At 38.9% G+C, this 22,500-nt stretch overlaps 1 protein-coding gene across 1 annotated transcript in view; it reads right to left on the minus strand.

The window, feature by feature from the left end:
* Positions 1-22,500, minus strand: part of LOC117413264 (alpha-1,3-mannosyl-glycoprotein 4-beta-N-acetylglucosaminyltransferase B) — a 58,619-nt gene that overhangs the window by 20,156 nt on the left and 15,963 nt on the right. Inside the window, exons 2-6 of the mRNA XM_058996813.1 lie at positions 8,370-8,549; positions 7,801-7,941; positions 7,391-7,524; positions 4,318-4,364; positions 2,855-2,968 (exon numbers count right to left, since the gene is read on the minus strand). Coding sequence (XP_058852796.1) covers positions 2,855-2,968; positions 4,318-4,364; positions 7,391-7,524; positions 7,801-7,941; positions 8,370-8,549 — 616 coding nt within the window. The remainder of the gene's footprint in view (positions 1-2,854; positions 2,969-4,317; positions 4,365-7,390; positions 7,525-7,800; positions 7,942-8,369; positions 8,550-22,500) is intronic.

Below are 22,500 nucleotides of genomic sequence, written 5' to 3' on the forward strand. Positions count from 1 at the left end.
AAAAATTGTGTTTGGCTGAAACACGACATTGTGTCATCAGCAAAACAGCCTGGAAATAACATACAGCCAAACATGAACCAGACCCAGAATCACACCTAGCTCAATTTCTCTACTCTTGGCTTATATGTTTTTCATTTTTGTACACTGCAATTATAGTTATACCTCCTTTCAAACACACACAGTTTGTAACATACAACCCCACAAAGGATAAATAAATATGAAGTAAATCCGAGTGGAGAGTGGCTTCTTATGCTTTCTATATAAAACAATTCTTGCAAGCTAGTTTAATGTTTCACTATTTGTGGGAATCCCAGGAGCTGTGGAGGGGCTTGAAAACCACCTTCATATAGACTTCAATATCTAGGCCTGTCAATTGCTAAAAAATTAACATATAAACTTCCACCAAACTAACCCACAGAGACAAAACAGACCACACGAAGCAGTACAGTGACCATCTGTCACAGGATGGCTTGAGCAGTGACATCAGACCCGGAAGAAGACAGGACACAGACAGAACTGGCGAGTGATGAAATTGCGCTGATTTATTGTAAAATAAAAAAAAGGTTTAAACAGAAAACAAAACTCTGCATACAAAACAAAATGGCGCGGTGGCCAAAACAGACTATTGTGTTGGTTTAAAAGCTAGCACGCTAGCAACTGTTATTTATATTTTTTAATTACTCTCTCTCCCGTACCTCCTCACCGTACACCCAACCCCGTGTGCGTGATTTCATTCTTTCTTTTATACAGCTGTGCCGAGACTCGATTGCTAATCAATCATTCACTTGAATCTCTGCACAGACTGCACATTGACTGATTGTGCAATCCCCATGCCTAAAAACAAATACACATTTTACATCACCTGTGATACATAACCCACACTCTGTGCACCACTATAATAATACATATAACAGACAACATGAAACACACCACATACAACATAAAACACAAACTACGTGCAGGGGATCTGCCCGAACAGTCTGCCCACTCACAATATTCACTACGGGGGAGGGTATTGTAGAGCAATTGGGGGCAAGAGATATGGCGTCCGTCTGTCCTTTTAATTCCCAAGATTTAATCTAAACCTCTGTAAAAAGGATAGAACTCCTCAGTCAAGCACTTTTCAGTCTGAAGAGTTCGTATAAAGCTACTGTTTATGAAGTTTATACATAAGTTGTCATTTGTAAGACGAATGCCCTTTGTGAAACTACTGTTGTGTGTTTGTGTGAGTGACAAACAATATCCAAGAGCGAGTTTATTATTAGGGAGGGCCCTTTTTCGTATTGATTATCTCCTCTTAATTAATCCCTCTAAAATTCAAATGCGATTACTCAAGCTAGAAGGGACAGTTCTCTCCTAACGCTGGCCTACCTCTGGTCATTTTTACGGGTTAAGCTAAAAATATCTCTCTCTCTCCCAACCCCCTGAGAAAGATGAAATTCCCTTGTCAACATTTCTCTGTACAGAGAGCCCTGAATGCCCTCCAAGGAGTTTATTTTCAAGCAGCCAACCATTCTTCACTTCCATTCCCCATTCTACCAGCAGGAGCGCTGTGATCCAGACACCTCCAGCCTTTGTCTCCGAGCGAACCCCTCCTGGAATGATGGCACTGAAGCCGATGCTAACAGTTAGCTACAACAAAGGATCCACTTCTGCCAAGATATCTCTCTCCATATAAAAATCTTCTGCTTTAAAACAGACCTCATGAATTAAACATGGCATTAAGCAGCGCAGACCTGGGGATTATTTACTCCGGCTTGCCGTTTTATTAAACACAGCCATAAATCACGAGGACCAGGCCCAGCCATGTGATGCTAAAATTAGCACTGAGAGCAGTGTGGGTCAGGTTTAAAAGGCACGCACACACACACACACACACACACACACACACACATATTCACATGCATATAGACATATGAGAAAGTACACATACAAGGACACCAATGTAATGAAGTGCATACTTCAATATTGGAGGGACTGATTACAATTTTTTTAAAAAAATCTTTTAAATTTCATCCAAAGATAGATTTGCACAGGTGCATGCATGAATGTACAGATGCATCTAATCTTCAAAAGGTTGTGTCCCTGGGGACTGGCAAGACAACAAACACGCACGATGCTTTTGAAGGAGCCATTATTTTTTATCTGCACCAGCACTGTGCAAATGAGGCTCTTGTCAGCATAAAAAGTGTGTTTCTCACTAGTTGCCATCATTGTGCAGACCCATTAGGACAAACATTATTTATACACAAGTTACATACACTCACACAAAGCCGAATGCTTGTGATTATGTTAGTATGTATGAATTGTAATATGGTAGGAAAGTTCCTATAAATATGCTAGTAGACTAGCAGGCAAGCATGCCTCGTTTGGTCAAAATGCAGCAGAGAGAAGGCAGCAGCAAGGGTCCTGCTCGTCTCAGTGCACTGAGTGATGTGAAGTTAATTCGGGGGAGGGGGGGTTGGGGTGGTCAACTTCACCCTCATGCTTAAGAAAAATGTGGATCCTCCATAGCAGGTTTGAAATACCCACAATTGAGAAGGCCACTGCTATTTTAATTTTTTTGCACGGTTCAATTATATATATATATATATATATATATATATATATATATATATATATATATATATATATATATATATATATAATCATCAATGGATTAATCTCCCTGGTGATGGGTATATTGTTACTGGAAGATTTTGCTTCTTGCTTTTGAATAGTGTTCTCCGTGCATCGATTTTTGTCAATTATTACCTCTCCGATATTCAATTAGGAAAATGTATGCTGATTTCACCTCTAGAAAAGTTCCTTTTAATAAAAGCAGCAACAGTTGCATGAGATGAGTTGCCCCTACCTGACTCTCTCCTTGGGGTCTCCGAATGACTCCTTCAGTCGAGAAAAGTCAGGGTAGAAGTTCACAGAGGGGGAGATGATCTCCAGGAGGCCAGACTGGATCTCAATAGGAAACCTTGTGGATGAAAACATGCAAGATTGGCAGCCAGGTTTATATTAAACAAACAAAGTAATGATCTGGTTTAAATTTACAGCAACACACACAGTACCAACCACAACTAAATCTAACAGTACATAAAATCAGTGAGAAATGTTATTAAAAATCAATAAAAGGAGGACAATCAACTTGTGCTAGGTTTGTAGCATCTGTTTTTAGTGACTAATGTTACACCGCTAACAAAAAACAGCTTTGCTACCACATTATTAAACTTAAAAAGCTCAGATAATTTTGATTTTATTTAGAAAACTCTAAATAAAAAAAATAAATCAACTTGCATCTGCCAATTACTTTAACCCATTTAAGTGAAACCAACTGACTTGCCATTTTCTGCTTAAGAAATGAAAATTTAGTCTGAATTACATACATTTTTTGGTATCAAGGAAATTATACCTTCCCCTGTCGGTCACAAACGAGATATCATCTCTGAACGATTTTATCAAACACACAGGCAGGCTTGAAAAGGAGGCAGATTTTTCAATCCCATTCCAGTGACAGCAGGTATAACATGCAGAGACTCAGTAGAAATCCAATTTCTACATAATAACAGCCCTCTGATTTAAAAAAGGGGCAAAGTCGGGTGGATGGCTTTTACGCACCGTTGGAATTGCTGCTTATCTATCGGAGCAATCGCTCTGCCAGGGCTGGTTTAGGGACTTGTCAAAATGACAGAAACCAAGAAACCCGCCCGTCACCAAAGGTATTTAAATAAATAAAGTCTGCAAATACAAAATGAAAGATATAGGTACCTGACTCAATCAACTAGCCCTGCAACAAGTCAGGCTTCAGAAGCTAACAGGTCTAACATGCGGTGTAGTCTGATCTGGGACAAGTCTAGAGGAGGATTATCAGTTCCTTTCAAAGGAGAAGCACAAACTAAGTTCACTGGTATCTTAATTCATAGCCACGTTTCCCCATTTACACATGGAAATGTTTTGCCTTTTATGTTGAGTTCTAAAGTAATTGTAAATGCAGCTGTATTGGTTTGGTTTTCTTCCAGCTGTTGTTGTGTAGTCAGTACCACATCCGTGACAGACTTTGGTTGATCACAATGCAGCATAGGCTGGATGTCTTAAAAATCCTTCAGCACTCACAGGTGTTTTCTACAGTGCAAGGTTAAAGGATCTTCCCACTCTTTATATGATTTCTGAGAGGTTCCCAAGATAAAGCCTTTAATATCTCCATCATAACTAGCGTTCACGCAACTTTGTGTAACAAAAGTCCTTGTGTCAATTCTAGATGGAACACACACAGGAGGAGTGAGTCAACACTGCAGGACCTTTCCTCAACAATGCAGAATTACTTACAGGTGTTTCAAGTTGTCTGCCACACTGTTTGCATATTGCTGATCTGTCTGAAATACAAGAAGAATGTATTAATATAGTTGCACTGGTAAGTCTATTGTTTAATATTTTTTTTTTTTTTTTTTTTTTTTAGTCGAACATCCTAAGGTACAGTGGAATTTAGTAGATGATAAGACAGACATTTGTCCAGGGCTTAAAAATAAAACTTACAGTGAACAAATGGATATGAAACACTGTTATTTACGCAGCTACCCATTCCCAGTGTCTGCTCCGGCTTTTCATTTTGATTTGGGAACAAAAAATGTTGAACAGTTAGATAATACAGCAAGTTTTTATTAATTTAAAATCATCATAAAAAAAGTGTGTATGTGTATCGTGGGGCTTCATATGTCTCTGTCCTATGGTAGATGTACGGTAAGCTCAGTATTTTAACTATTATGACCTTTAGTTGAAATGTTTGTCATTGAATTTACTAAGTTTCTTTTAGTGTTTATAAAATGAGTGTTGTGATTGTAAAGATAGCTTGTAAAGAAAAAAAAAAACAAACATTTTTAAGGTGACTGAATACCCTCCACTGGCATCATCCGACTTACAAGTGTCATTGTCTTTTGTAACCCTCTTCACCTTTGGATGAAGGTACTCCTAAACTACTTTTGCATTCTCTAGCTGTCTGCGAGACTGCTTCAAGTGTTAGAGGAGACTCTGCAGTGTGTTCAGGAAACACAATTCTTTACCTTTACTTTACCCTACTCTCTGGCACACTTTCTACTGTGGTTAAGAACTCAACTGTCTCCCTACCCAGCCACATCCTAATGAGCTTCCTCTGGTTAAGACAGGAAGCTCTTTTCTCTTCTCTGCAAGGATATGCTCTCAGTCCCGCCCAGGTTACTGGAAACTGGCTAAATCAGCAGTCCATCAATCAATGCCCATTCCTTGCTTTTAGGTTTAACTCTTCCAGTGCCAGATACATTTTCTAAAACTAAGTATGTCATTAACATACGGTACATCCCCTCAGCTGTAAATAAAGAATTTAAACTGCTGGTAAGATGAAAATGTAGATCACCCCGGCCTCCGTACAGATTCTGACATGCTAAAACTTGCACTAAACAATGCCCTAACCAAGTTTAATCAATTGGTTAAGCACTTCTTTAGTTACATGTTCAAATGTAAGTGTGACTTGTGCAACATACTGGTAGTCAAGAGCAAAGAAATATAAAAAGCTTACAGTACATTAAGAAGTTGAATTTGTCGGTTTTGTTTTGATGAACATTTTGACATGGGCAGTGTTAAAATCTCTGAGTTGTTACATGACTAAGATTCATGTAATTCGATTTCATCATTAAGGATATTGCAGATACAAATTGGAGAGTAAGTCACATGGATCCAGGTTTAACCAGTGCATTTGTGGCATTTGCTACCTGTCCTTTTTCAATAAGAAATGCAGGATTACAAGTCTCCGAATGGTTACACTAATTAAGAGAGCTTCTAGTTTATCCACCCTCCGTACCTTAAAAGTTGAAGGTATATGACAGCAGCCTAAGGCATTGCCCCAGCCTCAGTGATGCTCTCAGACAGAAGGTTAGAAAAGGCTGAGAGAATGGGTAGGCAGGAAGCACCTGTGTCTGCCATTGATTGGTCATGCCTCAGAGCTGCCTGACCATTGACTGCTCATGGTTGACTATTCCTGCTGTCAGAGACCCAACAAGCTGAAACTAGAGAGCAGAAAGGCAGACATCTAGAGAGAACCAAGATTGCACTTTTTTTAAGTGAGATGTTGTTTGAGTGGGGTTCTGTTAGAAGTCCACGTTGACACCGGTGGGGTACAAAGGGGTCAGTGCATGCACTGTGATATCAACAGCATACAGTTTTAACAGCATTAATAGTGTTTTAAGATTCTGTTACTACTCTACTAGAGGAGTCTAAAGCAGAAAATAAGGTCAGCAGAGGAAGGTTCTCATGTGACTGCAACAACGTGGCTGCACAGTCTGCGTGATCAGTCTTAAACTGTTAGGCTGTCCCTTCGATAAGCTTTCCAGTCATTCATGTTGACATTGCTTGAGTATTTTTCCTGGATTTCGACTGACGCCACTTTGTTTGTATCCTGTCACCATGTGCAGTTTACGGTGATGTAAACAGGTGACACAGTCTGCCTAATGCATGTGTCTCATGATTACAGTCAAGGGGGCTCACATACTTTTTAAATAAACAAATGAAGTGTAGCTTGTTTCTGATAATTCTGCTCAATTCCTGAGTGTCTCAGACTATTAAATACGCAATTATTTCATTTCCAGCCAAGTCAGTCAGTCTGTTAAAAAAGTCATTAAAATAAGCCATTTTCAAACAAAGTGCTTCAAGGAAGCCTATCTTTAGCAGGATGATGATTAAAGCCGAATCAGAAGTCATATTTCTGTAAGGCTACCCCATTTCACGTGAATTAATTGCCAGATAAAAAGCAGACAATTCTATTAAAATCAGTCTGTTAGAAAGGCATTAGCAAAGCCAGCTAATGATTTCCTAATGCCCGTTGTTGCTTCTCAGCTCTGGAGGGGCTGTTGGTAAAAGAAAACCTTTTCTTTCAGAGCTGATCTTTTCCAAACTAAAATGTTTAAGATTTAGACAGTAGGGTTCCTGGGCTGTGATATGCTCCCGCTCTCAAAATGCAGAATCATCATTTGACATATCTTTTCAGGTGTTTGAATAATTACAGCTGGAAAAGTTCGTAGTAAGCAGAGGTGTAGCAAAAAATCAGCAACATTTGAGATGGTGCGGTTTCTAAAATAGAGTTGCTTTTACACTGACTGACCACATTAAAAGGGTAAACACTGTTATATACCCTAGTACAGTAGAACACACTAGTATCTTGAAACCGATAAAGGCATAACAACTGTGGGGGTGCCACGTTGAAGTTACAAATGAATTAAGTGTGGCTGCAGACCTAATTTTTCTCACTCATGCCTACTTGGTTTGTTGGTTTCTGTAATCAAATGATGATATTGAGCTGGTGGTTGTCCTGTCTTGTACCAGCCTGTGCAGCGAGTGTGAGTGTACGCATGTCCTCTGTATTTGAGCGGCTCACCTCAGCGATAAACACCACAATGACACAGTCCTCCTTCTCGGCGACAGTGAGCTCCGACATCAGTGAGTTGAGGGTGTCTGTCAGGTAGGAGTGGACCTCCCTCTTCACACTGGGGATTCCCATCACTATCGACACTGCCAACACACAACCAACCAGCACAGTCATTCAGTGGCTCCAATAGCTAAACAATACACCTATCTGAGATGCCATTTGTATCCTTTGTTTACAATAAAACACTACTAAAAAGAAGTTATATTTACAACGCCGGCTGGTGTGTCAACCACCTTCTTAAATATGTAAAGATTTTATTTTAAAAACGTATGTGACATAGCGCCTTAATTATCCTCATAACTGGGTACATCTCACATCCCTACAGAAGGACCTGGTCCTCTCTCCCCTGCTCCCCTCACCTCCTGTCCTCCCCTGGCCCACGTGCACGGCCGGCTGCAGGCTGTTCTCCTTTGCCAGCAGGTGGGGGAGGTGGTGGAAGATGGTGGGCAGCTGAAGCACATTCTTATTGGTGACGTTCCACAGCTTCAGCTTGGTTTCATCTAGAAGAAAGCAGAGGTTAGTGAAAACGTGAGCACCAACATCTCTTACCAATACAAAACAAGGTGCCCAAACCCCTGAACAAGTGGTTCCCCAAGTAACAATAATGATTAACAGGCAACCCCCAAAACAGTACGCGAGTAACATTCACCCCTTGTAATTCAATACTAGGGGTTTCAATAGGATGAAAAAATGCCTACATTTAACGTATGTGCATACAGATGAATGGGTAGGTTCCACTTTGTATTCCTAGATTCTCCCAGTAACTTTTGATAAAAGAAACGTGAACACAATTGGAGAAGTGGTTCTCAAGATGAAAATGCACACAGGATTTGCACTACTTTCCCCATCGCCAGGGATAGGCAATCACCAGTAAGTTGCTTGCTGCTGTTGCCACAGAACAGTAGCACACCCCAGTACAGCAGAATACCTGACAGGCTGCTCCAGGTGTGGTTAATGTCCCTCAGTGCCTGCTTCTCAGCAATGGCCCTCTTGATCTCATCCAGGACCAGGTTGAGCTCCTTGGATCGCTTCAGGTTCTCCTGCTCCGCAGTGTGGAGCCGGTCCCTCAGTGCCAAGAACTCCCGCTGGTAGATATCCACCACATCACCTGGAGAAGAGAACAGAGGAAGCAGGAGCAGTTAGCTCAGGCAGGAAACTTACATGCTTGTTTATAAGGAGGCCACAATATTTTCTGCACATATTTTTGACTACCTCTTGACAGATGGCACTCTTGAAAAACATTTAGGCACAGCAGTAATGCAAAGTGGTCTACTGACTTTAAAAACTACTTTCAATTGTAAGCATTTTCCAGTAGAACGGCCCACTTTAGATAAGGGTTTCCAGGAATGTTTCCATAGCTATTCTGATGCTCTTCAAGACTGCTTTATAACAAGGGCCTCATTCAAGCAGTAAGAAAATCAGGTTCAGAAAAAATCCTAATTCAAGCTTGATTCAAATCCAGGCCCTCAGTGCTGAAAGGCTTGTGCATGAACCTACAGCGCCCACTAGCCTCCACGGTAAGCTTGTGATAATATCAGGCAAGACAGCATTCTGGGGAAAAAAGGCAGGATGTTCTAAATCCTTAATGCAATTTGACCCCAAATCTCACCACTAATCCCCATGCACTCTCCCTACCTTCAAGATGCACACAGCAAATGAAATCCACCCTCAGAGATTTATTACCCACAGCTGACCTCATTCTTATTCTATTTCAGTCAAAAAGACCAATCATGACAAGCAGGCAGTATACAGAAGAGAAAACTGAAGGAAAAGCCCCAAATCTGAGCCAAAAAACATTTCATAGACAACAAGGCATTTGCATAATGCTGCGGTAATCCGATATAAAAGGGCACAATATGATGTTGAATTACTTCAGACCACCCTGTATTACTGTAATCTTCATACATTAAAACCAGCCTAACACATTTCTGTCAATGGTATTTAGTATTGTTAAATATATGAGCCTTCTGTGTATTACTCGATTATAAATCCATTTTCTGCCAATTTGTTTTAATAAAACTTAAATATCTAATTCTCTCTCCATTTGTTGGGTATCTGATACTGTTCTTTGGTTAAATATTCCTCATTCCCTCAGAGTTGGAAATTGATCATTTTGAAACCATAGTCTATCCTGAATACACTGCATGGTTAAGAGGGAAGGGATAAGTGACGGATGACACATTACTGCAAAGCCTTTACAGCAACGCTTCCAATATTATTATGCTACTGGAGATGCATTGCCTGGCCACTTCATTAGGATGCATTTACTTGATTGGATTTGGCATCGACCCAGTTTGGGGCACATTCTCCACTCTTACCCTGGGTCCTCAGATTACTCTGAACAAATGGCTGTAGTTTACTTAAGCATAGTTCCATATCAGGTCCACCCAACAATTCCGCATATCAGATCAGAAATTTCAGGAATCCACCATGGCCACCAAAATCCCTGGATTTCAATCTAATTGAGCATGTTTTGGGATGAACGATGAACGGTGAATTTATCCCTACCTGTCTGCCTACCTCTGAATTGAACAACATCAATATCTTAGGGAAGGATGAGTCTTACAATGTAATTAAATTTAATAAAAATCAAACTTGCCACACAGAAAGGTATTAAATCGGATTAAAGTTCGGAGTGCACTCATGCCTCAAGATGTATTCATCATAATGCTTTAACACCAAAATAGCAGCAGGGGGTGCAGTTAATTGGGACAGAACAGATCACATGATTTGTACCACTTAAAGGGCACAGAGTAAGCCTCTTCCAGCACAACCTACTTGGACCTATTAACTCTAGAGACCAAGACAAACATCAGGTAGAGTATGATGGTGTGTCAGTACTATCAAAACTTTCCACTTACAATAGAATAAAAACAATGTGAAATGCACACAAAATGGCCATGTATTTAACAATTGGGGTTAACTTGGCCTGTTTTTACTGCAATGGAATTTTCTAGCAATATGAATATAAAAAGGGAGGCCAAGTTGCATTCCCTAGTTCATCTCAATCTCTACAGGTATGCCAAATTTCATGAAGGTCTGTTTTTGGTGCTTCCAAAAAAACCACACACACACACACACACACACACACACACACACAGAGACCGGAATATCAAGAAGGTGGACTGCTTATTTCTCCCAATCTTTAAATAGGAGAGTGCTTTTTTCATTTGTTTCTTCAATTATATTCAAGTAAATGTGAATAATCTAATTTAATTACATTTTATAAAAAGGCACCTGCGTTTGTGTAATTATTATTTTGTGTATGCACAGAAAGCTGTTCCACTCTGATCAAATTAAGACACTTATGTCGACTGAAATTAAAATAATTCCAACAAAAACTAAAAAAAGTCACAAAAGGCCCTTGGGAGAACGACGTGTTTTACAACAGATACAGCCCTACATCAGCTGTTGTTGACAGGAATGAGTATGAAGGACCTCTGAGTTCTGATTCAGGGGCTCCAAAAAAATCCCAAGGAAGACAAAAAGAACGGAAGTAGCACTCAAGTCTCAACAGTATTCTGAAAGTTCAAAACCTTGATTGTAAATGGTGATCTTCCAACACCGGTTATTAAATCACACTTCCCCACAAATCCAACATCTGCTGTGTGAGAGAGGATAAATGTGTTGTGTTTACGGCTTGAGCCTTCTAAGGCTCCTTTACAGTGATAAGAGTTTTTATATTCTAGGCTTACCAGGGGGATAATTGCAACTGAACTGAAATCAGATGGCTGAGAGGAGCTTTGATTAGACAGTCTGATTCATCAGGACTTGTGTTTAGAGTTTAGTATATTCTAGGTAGGCAGACACTTGCCAACGTTTTAAAGAAATGACTGGAAAAAAACCTACTGGAGAACACTAAAAAAACACGATGCATAAAATGGGCTTCTGAAGATATCAAAATGCAAGGAAAAGCAATTGTCAACCCAAGATCTGGACAGAATCTCACCAACCCCCTTCAGTTCAACCACTTGAAGATTAAATCAGCACACATTCCTTTATTTTTAATGCTGGAAAAAAGGTTTGTTGGGTAGGATCTATACACAGAAAATGCAGACCTGTTCAGGGAGAAACCAGACACTTCCTGCAGTCTCCATTTAACTCCCAGCACCTCCAGTACAGATTTCCTTCCCACAATCCAATGGCTTCCCAATTGCTGGAAATTAAACTTTAATCTGGATCACACATGCCGATAATTTTCCATTAAGTCATTACATTGTATACAACGGTGTGTTACCTGTGCCAATTTGAGAAAACGCCACATTCCAGTTTCAATCTGGAAAATGGAAGGAAAATAGGTTTCAAATATATAGCAAAAGCATCCAAGAAATAAGCAGCAAATGAGAAAGTCTTTGTTTTTACCACTGAGCAGATACAGCACAGACTTAATATGTACTTCCCCCAGAACAATCTTGCCCTGGAGGGACCAACATTACAGAGGGCTTGAGTGTAGTTCAGTTTTAGTCTGAGATACTGCTTGCAAAAGTGCCAATCAGTGCCTTAAAAACAGCCACAAGATTGAATTTAAATTCCTACCAACTTGGTTAGATTTAATACAGTGCCCTACAGTAAATACCTTCGTCAGTCTATTGAGTCAACAGCCTTTCCATGTAGACCTTTAAAAAATAAACAGCTGGATGAATGAAGTGTTTGTTGAAGGTACATTCCAAGTACAGCAGTTAAACCTTTTCAGATTAAAGCCAAACTTTAGATAAACTCGCATCACACCTTGACTGAAACTGTGCCCTTCCCACAAGCAGACCTCCCCTCTGGTTAATATTTTAAAAGGTTCAATGTACAAATTAACTAGCAGGCCACTGTTTTGGCCCACTTGTGTTTTCCAGTCATTCAAACTTAAAGTTGTACAATCATCTGTATGTCCACATACTAACATTTACTGACATGAATTACAATCAAATTCCCCCTTTTTTTGTTTCATCGTTCTCTTGTTAACACTTTTTGTATAACAAGTCTTGAGGGTTCAAGCATTAAATAACTCGTTTTCATTTCTAAATAGATTTGTCTTGCATTCCAATCAAATCTAAAAAGTCGACAGAACGAGTAACCAAATCGCACAGTTCCCAATTCAACTGTGTTGCTGAGCTTGCTAGAAGGAATCCAGATAGTTAATTTAGGTCTGAGTGAACCCTATCTAATCCAGCCCCTCTACATACTGTGATTCTGTATAATTTGGGCATGATTTGTTGACCAAATACATATTGAAATGAACGGTGCAATAGAGTCTCCAATTTGGAACCTGGCATGATTTTTAAGTCTCTTCTGTCTAAAACTAGTATAAGTTTAAAACTAGTATAAAAAGAAAACAAAGTGTTGCATATATATTCCCATATCCTGCCAGCGTCATTCTGAATTGTGCAATTGTGAGCATCCGCACAATGAGCATATCTGTGGCCATATATAGAGGTTTACATATCAGACTTCTCATCAGCTCTCCTTTGAAACACTTTCTGAAAACAGTTTTGTTGGGAAAATTCTCTCGAGGGTGCATTTGAACACAAACTCACAATCTGACTATTTTAACAGTGCCATATGGAAATGCAAAGTGCCTGTGAATCCATGATTTATATGCAACGCAGACTTTGCAGAAGTAGTTTTTATTTTGTTGTTTTTGTCTGCCACTGCTTTTTTTAAAAATAACATTTAGGTATTTTTCCAGCACTGCATTTGGCTGAGAAGCCCAGTCAGAAGACTAAACGTAATTCTGTAGTTGCAAGTTGTAATAAATGAATGCACCGAAAGTATAACACTGCAGAGAGGTTATTTATTCTGCAAACTGTCTGCTTAAAAGCATTTTGGTGTGAGGAGGATTTCAATTATTACTTTTTATATAATGTTCCAACACATTGATTATATGAAGACCAGATCTAATGCTTAATTTTTAAACACTCAAATCAGAACAAATAAACAAACTACATTTACTGCCCATTGTTTTAGGACTCGCACCCAATACTGGGTTGGTAGTGACCCATGGAGGCATCTTGCGGCCACAGATTCAAGTTCATCCATTGGATGCTCAATTGTTCTGGCCAAGGAAGAAGACTGAAATCTTTTTCTTTAAGGGGCAACACCAGCACGGCGGCGGGTTGAATTTTCACCTTGAAAGGTACCCAGTCCCTCAGCATTGTGGGGTGGATCATCTACAATTGTCAGGAACACACAGGAAGTTGTTCAGCCTTCCAGTGGAATCAAAGTAAAGTCCCAATTTAAAGACAATACGTTTCACTGTAGCCCTTGGGATGAAATTGTTGGCTAGGTGGCTATTTTTTATTTATTTATTTATTTTATGGTTTTTTTTTAATTAGCAGTGGGAGAAAACCTCTTCAGCAAGTACAGTAGAATCTGCCAGAACTGACGTATGCTGAATCTACTAGGTTGGATACTAATGAGAGCATAACAAATACTTTTCAAGAAAGCTCTGAGACTTTGTATAAATGGATGTTATATTTTTAAATGCTGCAATAACAGTTCTGTTTGTGAAGCATCCACACTATAATTTGACAGAACAGGTGGTTTATTTGCACTGTGCGGGGCCTTATTTTCCCCCATTGGTGCTTGAGCCCCGGAGCACTCATAGAATCACCGCCTGTGCTCCTGTTATCAGTGATTAAAGCCTGGTTTTCAAACACACTGATTATCGCTCACCAGTACTGTATTGGTATAAGAAAACTGTGTTTTAAAAAAGTAATTTCAGCTTCCAATCACTTAAATATACTGACGATAATGTAAACAACACCAAGCTACAGACAGCAAGTCCCAAGCTTTAAATGTGTTACTGTTTATAGATAAGAACTCAGCTTTATTATGAATATATTGTGTTATTATGTTTTAAGCAACATACTACGATAATGTTCATTATGGTAATTGTTTTTTTATTAGTTTTAAAATGTGGCCTATTACCACGTTTGTACAACCGGCCCCCTTTGCTCATGACATCACAAACGTAAAACGTTTATCTTTATGCTATTTTATTGTTTCATTCTGCGTGTGTATTATGTTTTCTGTAAAGCACCTTGGGGTCTATGACGTAAGGTGCTATATAAATGACAAATAAAATAAATAAATTAAGTGGGGTTGGCATTGCCGGGGAGATGAAGGGAGGTTTCAGTTCAGTGACTGTTTTCTAAGCATTATATGTGAATGCTTATTCACCATTGCTACACCCCGTTAGAAAATTGACTTCCCTGCATTTTTTTAACGCAAGACTGAATGTGAGAGTATGTGTGTATGTTTGTTTTAAGTACTCGCCCAGACGACTACTGAGATACAGACATCAACTAGTCCTCATCAGATTTAATTAGCCTCGGGCGAGCAGGCAAGAGTTTCTAACCCTGCATTATATTTTATGCCATCTTAAAAAAAATAAAAAAAATAAATAAATATAAAAAAAAACCACACACATTTCCTACATACCTACCCAACTTTAGAAACAGCCAGGTATGTGATATGTGTCTGAGAGTTCACTCTGTGAGCTAAAAGTTACACTACATCATATGCTACTCCCACTAAATAGCTTTAGAACACATGGAGCAGTTTACTTTTGAAACAGCTACTGAAATGGTAGTTTTGTGCTTGTTTAAGACTTTGTTTTGCTTTTTTTTATCATTTCCACTGACAATGTTCTGCTTTATCCCTTACCCGGTCATAAGACTCCTTAAGCAACACCCACAGAAGCAGCTGCTTGGAGAAGGGGCCAGATTTATTTTGTCACAAAGTGAAATCCCACGCTGGGATTGAAACTGGACAAGGGTTTACGCACAGCACTAAAGCAAAGGGCTGAAGTGTGTTGGGCCTCCATGCCAGAGAGTTGAATGTGCTGACCAACACCCTGAAGGCAGTGCTACTGCTGTTCACAATCTCATGACGTGGGTAACTTGCTTTTAGATATTGTTTTGTCTGTACAAATAATGCATCATTCAGCTGTAGACACTGGGTGACGGATTGGAGAAAGTGGATCTCAAGGCAGCCCATAGGTCACAGTTTATTTTTCCATTAAGCTGGCACAGCCAGTTTGTTTACAAGCGGGATCCAGGAAACCAAGAATTAGACAAACACACATTTGTACTATTCTCACGCACATTTCTCATTTCTCAGTGATTACATATACTTTAAAAACAAGAAAATAATTAATTATATTTAAATTGTGAAGCTGCATTTCAGATATCAAATGGTAACCGATTCCAGAAGTCAGGCACTCTGAACCAGTCAAGTCTGTTTTTTGTTCTCAGAAGAGAGATTTTCAATTTACATTGAAGTGTTCCTTAAAATATAACCCTCATTAAAAGAAACTGCAACAGTAAAAGACCAGAATACATCAGACAGTGAGGAACAGAACCACGACAGCTCAAGCCAAAGGGGTTGACCTTGAGCAAAACAGTAAGTGACTGGAGGACTTTGACAGATTTCAAGTGCAACTAAATAATTTGAAGATTTTTTTTATTTGGCAGCAGGAGCTTTCAGCATAATAGACAAAAGCATGTATAAATAAGGAGAAACATACAATTTAAGAGGAATTCAAATTCATAAACTCATTCAGATACAAAATATAAAAAACACATTCTGTTTAATATTCTGGGTGCAACAGAGTTAAAGTTCATGTTGGTTATATGGAATTAAAGAATTGCTAGATTGATTCAGTGAACACTTAATGTCCATTATATATTACATTTTGTTTTTCATTAAAAAATAAAAAAATAAAAAAATAAAAAAATAAAAAAATAAATAAATAAATAAATAAATAAATAAATAAATAAATAAATAATAATAATAATAATAATAATAATAATAATAATAATAATAATAATAATGTGGTCTAGTTAGTTCTAAAGTAAACTACCAGAAAATTGGGTTATACATTTTAGTCAGTGAGTAATGTAAATTTAACTTGATAATTGTATTTATTTTTGCTAATTTAATTTCGGAATATAGTTCATAATACTGACTGTTTGATGTAATCTTCCTAGCTCAGAAAAATTTAACATATTGGACTGTTAATTACAAACTGGCAAAAAAAATTAGTCAATCCTGTGTCCAATTTCTTTATTGAAAACTGAAGATGGAACCACAACATCAGAAACAGCGAAAGAACCAACAAAAAAAATTAATAAAAAATAAAACAACATTTCCTCCAGTACTTCCAGCTCACCCATACAAAACAAGACTGGGCAAACTTGGGAATGAAGTAATTCAGATGACAACTAGCAAACTGGATCAAATTCCCCAATGCCAGCAGTTTGAGTCATTCATTGGTCGCATTTCATCTTGTTTACTTTTAAAATGTAATCTTGGATGCCTGCAGTGCTGCTTCCTTTATGTACAGTGCTTTACTGTAGGAACTCCCTTGGCTAATTTACTGTTTTCTATTTCTCAATATACTTTAATCTACATCCAATTATTTTACCCCTTTCCTCCCCGATTTAGACTATCCAATGATGTACCCTCATCGTAGCTACTCCCCTCAACAGTTAGGAGAAGGTCAGAAGATCCTATCACACTACCAGCTCAACTGCCTCTTTATACCCAGAAGCTCTACAACAGCTGCTGGTGTGCTACCAGCCCCTGAAGGACCAAAGACAGCCCTGCAGGTGACCACTAGTGCTCATTAAGCATCTGCCCAGTAGGGGGGCGTACAGAAACACTCTGACAACCTGCCTCCCCAAACTAAGAGCACCGGGCCAATCCAAAGATCAGCAACTTGGCACAGCCAGGATGTGAACCTGAGCTTCCCTGATTGTATGACTCACTCTACTAACCACACGGTCCACCAGGTGAGCCACTGGGATTCCAAAGCTACAGTTTTTAACTTGTGGCTCGTAAGGCTGATTGAAGTTATGATTCAAAGAACAGCTACACCTGGAACTTGCTTCTACTGAGAAACGGCTCCCAGATACATCATGTGTTACAGTAGATGATAAAACAGCAATCACATCTCTCCAGGGGTCGTTTAAATATTAGCAGAGCAGACTGGGTGACACAGAGCTAGGACTTCAGTCCCAGGTCAGGACAACAGCATGTGTGAGTGTTTATTTAGAGCATTCAGACAAGGTTAGTCTTTGCCTTTGCAAACTCACTTCTAAAAATGCCAATGTGGTTCTTAAACTTGGTCTAAAGTTCTAACTCCTACATTATGTAAAGAATGTTTTTTTTTTTTTTTTAATGTCTGTTGGATTCAATTGCTTTCCGAATTGAATTTGTTTTGGGTTTTGGAATAACCACATATGACAAATGAATGTGACTCCAGGGGCAGACAGCACACTGCTCAAGAAACATTTGGAAAGCAAATCAACTTTAACATGTGCAATACATTATTATTGAGTTTTGTGTGCTGAAAAACTTACAAAGCTTGTTCAAAAGGTTTGAGTCACATTAACAAAGGCTCTCTTTGAGGATGCTCTTAATATAGCACAGTGACTGAACTGAACTGCGATGCTGCTGGGGAAACCACAACTATTTTGTTTTTACTAAACTGCTCTAATTGGCCACAGTCTACAGCTCTAGCAACTGAGACTTCGATTTGCAAAAGCAATTCACCGGGTAGCACCTTTAACTGTTCAATATATTCTCCCTTCCATGTCCTGTTCTCTCGACTCGTGACCGTGTTTGTTTACTGATAGCACGAAATTGGGAGCTGCGGAACGACAGATAAGGACTCGGGTTCATACCTTTCCTGGTACTGAGGAAATAAAGAACATAATATTCAGCTTCAGAAATGGAGTACAACAAACCACAAACACGTGCTCTATTAGTAACAGACTGGTCACACCACATTTACATAAAGCATGTCCAGCATAAGCACGCACCTATACACAAATACAACTGAATCTAGTTTCGATAAGCTAAAACAGAAGCACAAACGCATGCTACATAGCAAATCACCTATTTCAGATAACCGTCCCCTTAACCCTGTACTTCATTAACATAATTAATTACAAGCCACACAGGACACCCTAATTTAGTATTTACAATTGTGAATGGAAGTCATAAAAAGTGCAGTATGATTCTAGAGATAAATTCAGAAGCAGAACTGGTCCTGTAAGAAGATATTCATTTGGGGGGGCGGGGGAGGGGGGGAGCTGTCAGGGAGCTCAGAGGCTGTGTCAGGTTCACTTACTCAGTTACTTTCACCATACCACCTCCTTCCAGGCAACCCAGACAGATACACAAATCAGGCAGCTCAGTTTTATATGGATTTTACAAGAGCTTAAGAGAAATTAAAAAGAAAGAAATGTCATCATACTTTCAAGCAATCATTTAGCAAAGATACATTTCCCTTATGGCCAACATTCATTTAGAAATATAAAACTCATTTTAGAAATGACTGTAGTCCCAGTTTTGTATATATAAAAAAATAACATATATTAAGTGTGTACATATTTTCTATGATACTGTAAAATGTTTTACCCTAAAACAATAAAATGGGGTTCCATTCTATAAACCACTTAACCTTGAGCTTTTTGGTTTATGACACTCTCATTCTCCCCTATCTATAATTACTTCATTATAATGCACTTCGAGACATCTATTATCCAAATTAGCATCATGATTATCACTGGGGTTAACAGACCTGCAATGGCTCTGATTCTCTTGTGCCTGTACAGGATGCACGCTGTGTCTTGTCTCCTGTAACTACACGCATCCCTTATAGCCTCACCAACACATCACTTTGTTTTGTTGTTTAAAATCGCTGATGTCCTGTTGGCTAAAATCCCAGACAATCTCTGTTACTGCAGATCTTCTCTCCAGATTACACAGCCCTTCCTACTCGCAAAGCAAAGTCTCCATCTGGGAAAAACGCCAGACTAGAATTCAGCTTCCAGAGACAAACCAGCCTCCTAAACAGGCATCTATGAAAATCACAGCTCAATCCAAAAGGCCCTGCTCTTTGAGTCCTCATAAATGCGCCAGGCCTCTTTGCTACTGACCGAGGGAGAACGCCTTTCCAATGCCACTTTGAATAGAAAATATCAAAGTGATTGTCCGGTATGTGCTTCCTAAGTATACACACATGCGTGTATATATGTATACTTAAGAATGGATGGGGGATTAAATCCTAGATTTAACTTTGACAATGTTGATTTGGCTGCAAATTGAGTATATTACTGCTCAACAGCTTTGGCTACTACGGATTCAGTGACAGGAAAATTCAATTTTCCTGATTAATCTAATGGATCATGTGTCACAAATCCATAGTTTTGAGATGAATTTAAAAATTAACCAATTTGAAGACCAAAAGATGATCTCAAAGAGAAGTTTTGGCTGTGGTTTCTCAAGCATCAGTTGAAGTAGTTGAAGCCGCACCTCTGTGAAACTGAGAAAGGTGCATCTCAAGTTTCTTAGTTACTCGGGTTGTAATAGTAGTAGTAGCAACACATTCTTGCTCATACTATTAAATATTGGTCCAAGGGGATTGACACTTTGGCAAATGAAACTTCAGTTCTACAACATGAACAGTGCTTCAAAAAGTACTACAGCACTAAGAAATGTAATGTGTGTAAATCCTCACCTTATAAAAGTTTACTATAGTAAAAGCACAGCAGTGTAATTAAATAAACTGAAAGCATGGTAAAGCATAGGTGAGAATTATAAAGCCCAAAGCAGAATTGGTAAAGCACATTACAAAACAACTAAATTCATAGTATAACCATGGGAAAAAGTGCAAAATTACTGAGCAAAAATACTGTGGTAAACTTTTATAAGCGTCAGCAGAGCCCTGCTTCATTGGCAAAATGGTTTTGGGAGTACAGTGCTTCTGTATGCATGGATTATCCCATCTTCTCAGCAAGATCAACTAGAACTAAGGAAGACATTGCTGGATATGGTGTTGGCCATTTTATGAGGTGAACTGTGCTTGTGAAGGACAGGAGAGCTTAAACTTGGCATGGAGAAAATGTGGGAGTTATTTATACAATTCACAGCTGCTGTGAAGTTTGTTTTTAGGACAGGGACACCTGCCATGCACTAGATAAAAGCAATTGCTTTTAAAGATAAAAAAAACTGTTCAATTTCCTTTCTATTGTTCAGCTTTAGTCCCAAGGGAACTGTTACTTCATTCCCGAGGCCCAATGGTTCACATCCTGAACGAAACAAAAACACATGCAACAGAATGCAGATTTAAGTATGCCACAGTTTTACTCTAATAAATCACAATAACCACACCAGTTGTTATGTATCTTCTTATAACACAAGATTAAGTGAATGTGTTATTTTAAATTCAAGTCGCAATCATTTTTGAGACATGTATCAAAATATTAAAATGCAGAACCGTGTTACTGTTCAGGAAAACAAATAATTCCAAAGGATTTAAAGCCACCTGTGTATTTTCCTTTAAATGGTAAACATTACAGGTTTGTAATATGAAGAGGCAATCACAAACTCTCTTCCTCCGCTCCAGTCCAGTACCTGTGTGTGTGTGTGTTACAGATAGCCCCCGCCCCCCTAATCTGTGAGGTTTAATACCAGCTGCAGTACTGCAGTTCACAGTGTAACACCTCATCCCATTAAAGCATCATTAAATACACCTTAACGCTCTAAAGGGATTGGAAGATTATTACAAGATTATTACATGAAGTCTCTCCTGATTAGAACACACACAATAATTGCTTTTACTTAACTGGCTGGTTGCCTGCTTGCCTTAATCTTAACACTTGCTGTGCTGATGTTAATCGTATGAATACAATTAATCGCTTTGTCTGGAGGCAAATGCTCTAGAAACATCAGCGCTTGCAGGAACCTCTACACACAAACCTAATTGTAACCCTGGGATGGAAATATGATTCTCGTTGCATAGCAGTTTGATCCAGTCCTGGTTTTCCTTGGAGTTTAAATCAGACATACCTGAGCTTATTACCTATACACGGAGGCTAATTAAACTTGTATCAAAACCTGGAAAGGATGACTGCTATGCAATGGGAGTTTATCTCCATTCCTGTTACTGTTAATCACACTTTTACCCCAAACTTTGAACTTTCTCCTAATCTATTAGAATGTAAAACTGTTATTCAGTACCCTCCTCAGCACAACTGAAATAATATTCTCTACACAACAGACAATATTCAAAGTGTGCAACTCCCATGGCATTTAATATAAGCATAAATCAATAACCTGCAGGAACACACAGACCACTAGTTACAATAGAAACACATGAAATGTTTTACATATATGAAGCTTGGGCCAGCCTTCCATTTTTGCTTTGTGCAAAGCGTTCGCTTGTTGCAGGAGCTGTGGATTGTGTTCCACTCTTGGGAAATTGCCCTCTGAGGTGCCTATTTTAAACCAGATAATTAAGAAGCAAAGGAAAATGTTAAACAAACAACATGTTTACTCTAGCGTCTAGGTATATCACCAAGCAAAACAATGTCAATGTCTGTGCAGAAGTGTTTCTGAGTTGCAAGAAGAGCAGAGGCAAACAGCAGGTTTTCACAGTAATTGATGTAGTTAGAAATTAGAATCCTAGTGGTAAAAATGATTTCCGTAGATGTATTACAGTGTTTCTCTAATGAAGAATAAGAGCAGACAATGGTCTGTGCACAGCATATCTCTTACACAGTACAACAGGTCAGGCGCTTCCTAGTCACTTGGGAAGATAAAAAGGGAACAGCTTGGTTGCCGTGGTAACATCTCCTTGCCTGACTCCTGCTTAGCTTGCTTCTCAAATGTCACAGTAAGATCTAAATTCAGGAAATTAAATAAATAAATAAATATTGGTTGTAACTGGAGCGTTGATTTCTACTGGCTACTTTTCTCTCTCGTTCTAAATTGACTATCTTGTCAAATGAGTGACCACAATGGATCAGAATGATTTGATTGTGCTCTGCAGTTAGAGGCTCTTAAGGTAATGAATTACTCTCTGTATACATTCTGTATTAAGAGTAGGTAGCATGAAGCAGCATTCATACAGAGTTAGGTGGGGGGGGGGGGGGTCATCAATTACTGCAAACTAGCACAGGAGATCTTGAGATCTGAACTCAGAACCTTTTGGTTCTAGAACAAGGACAATTACTGGTGAGCTAAGGAAATGGCTTCTTCGGTTAAGACAGTAGCTA

The sequence above is a fragment of the Acipenser ruthenus genome, chromosome 23 (genome assembly GCF_902713425.1).
Source record: "Acipenser ruthenus chromosome 23, fAciRut3.2 maternal haplotype, whole genome shotgun sequence".
Lineage (NCBI taxonomy): Eukaryota > Metazoa > Chordata > Actinopteri > Acipenseriformes > Acipenseridae > Acipenser > Acipenser ruthenus.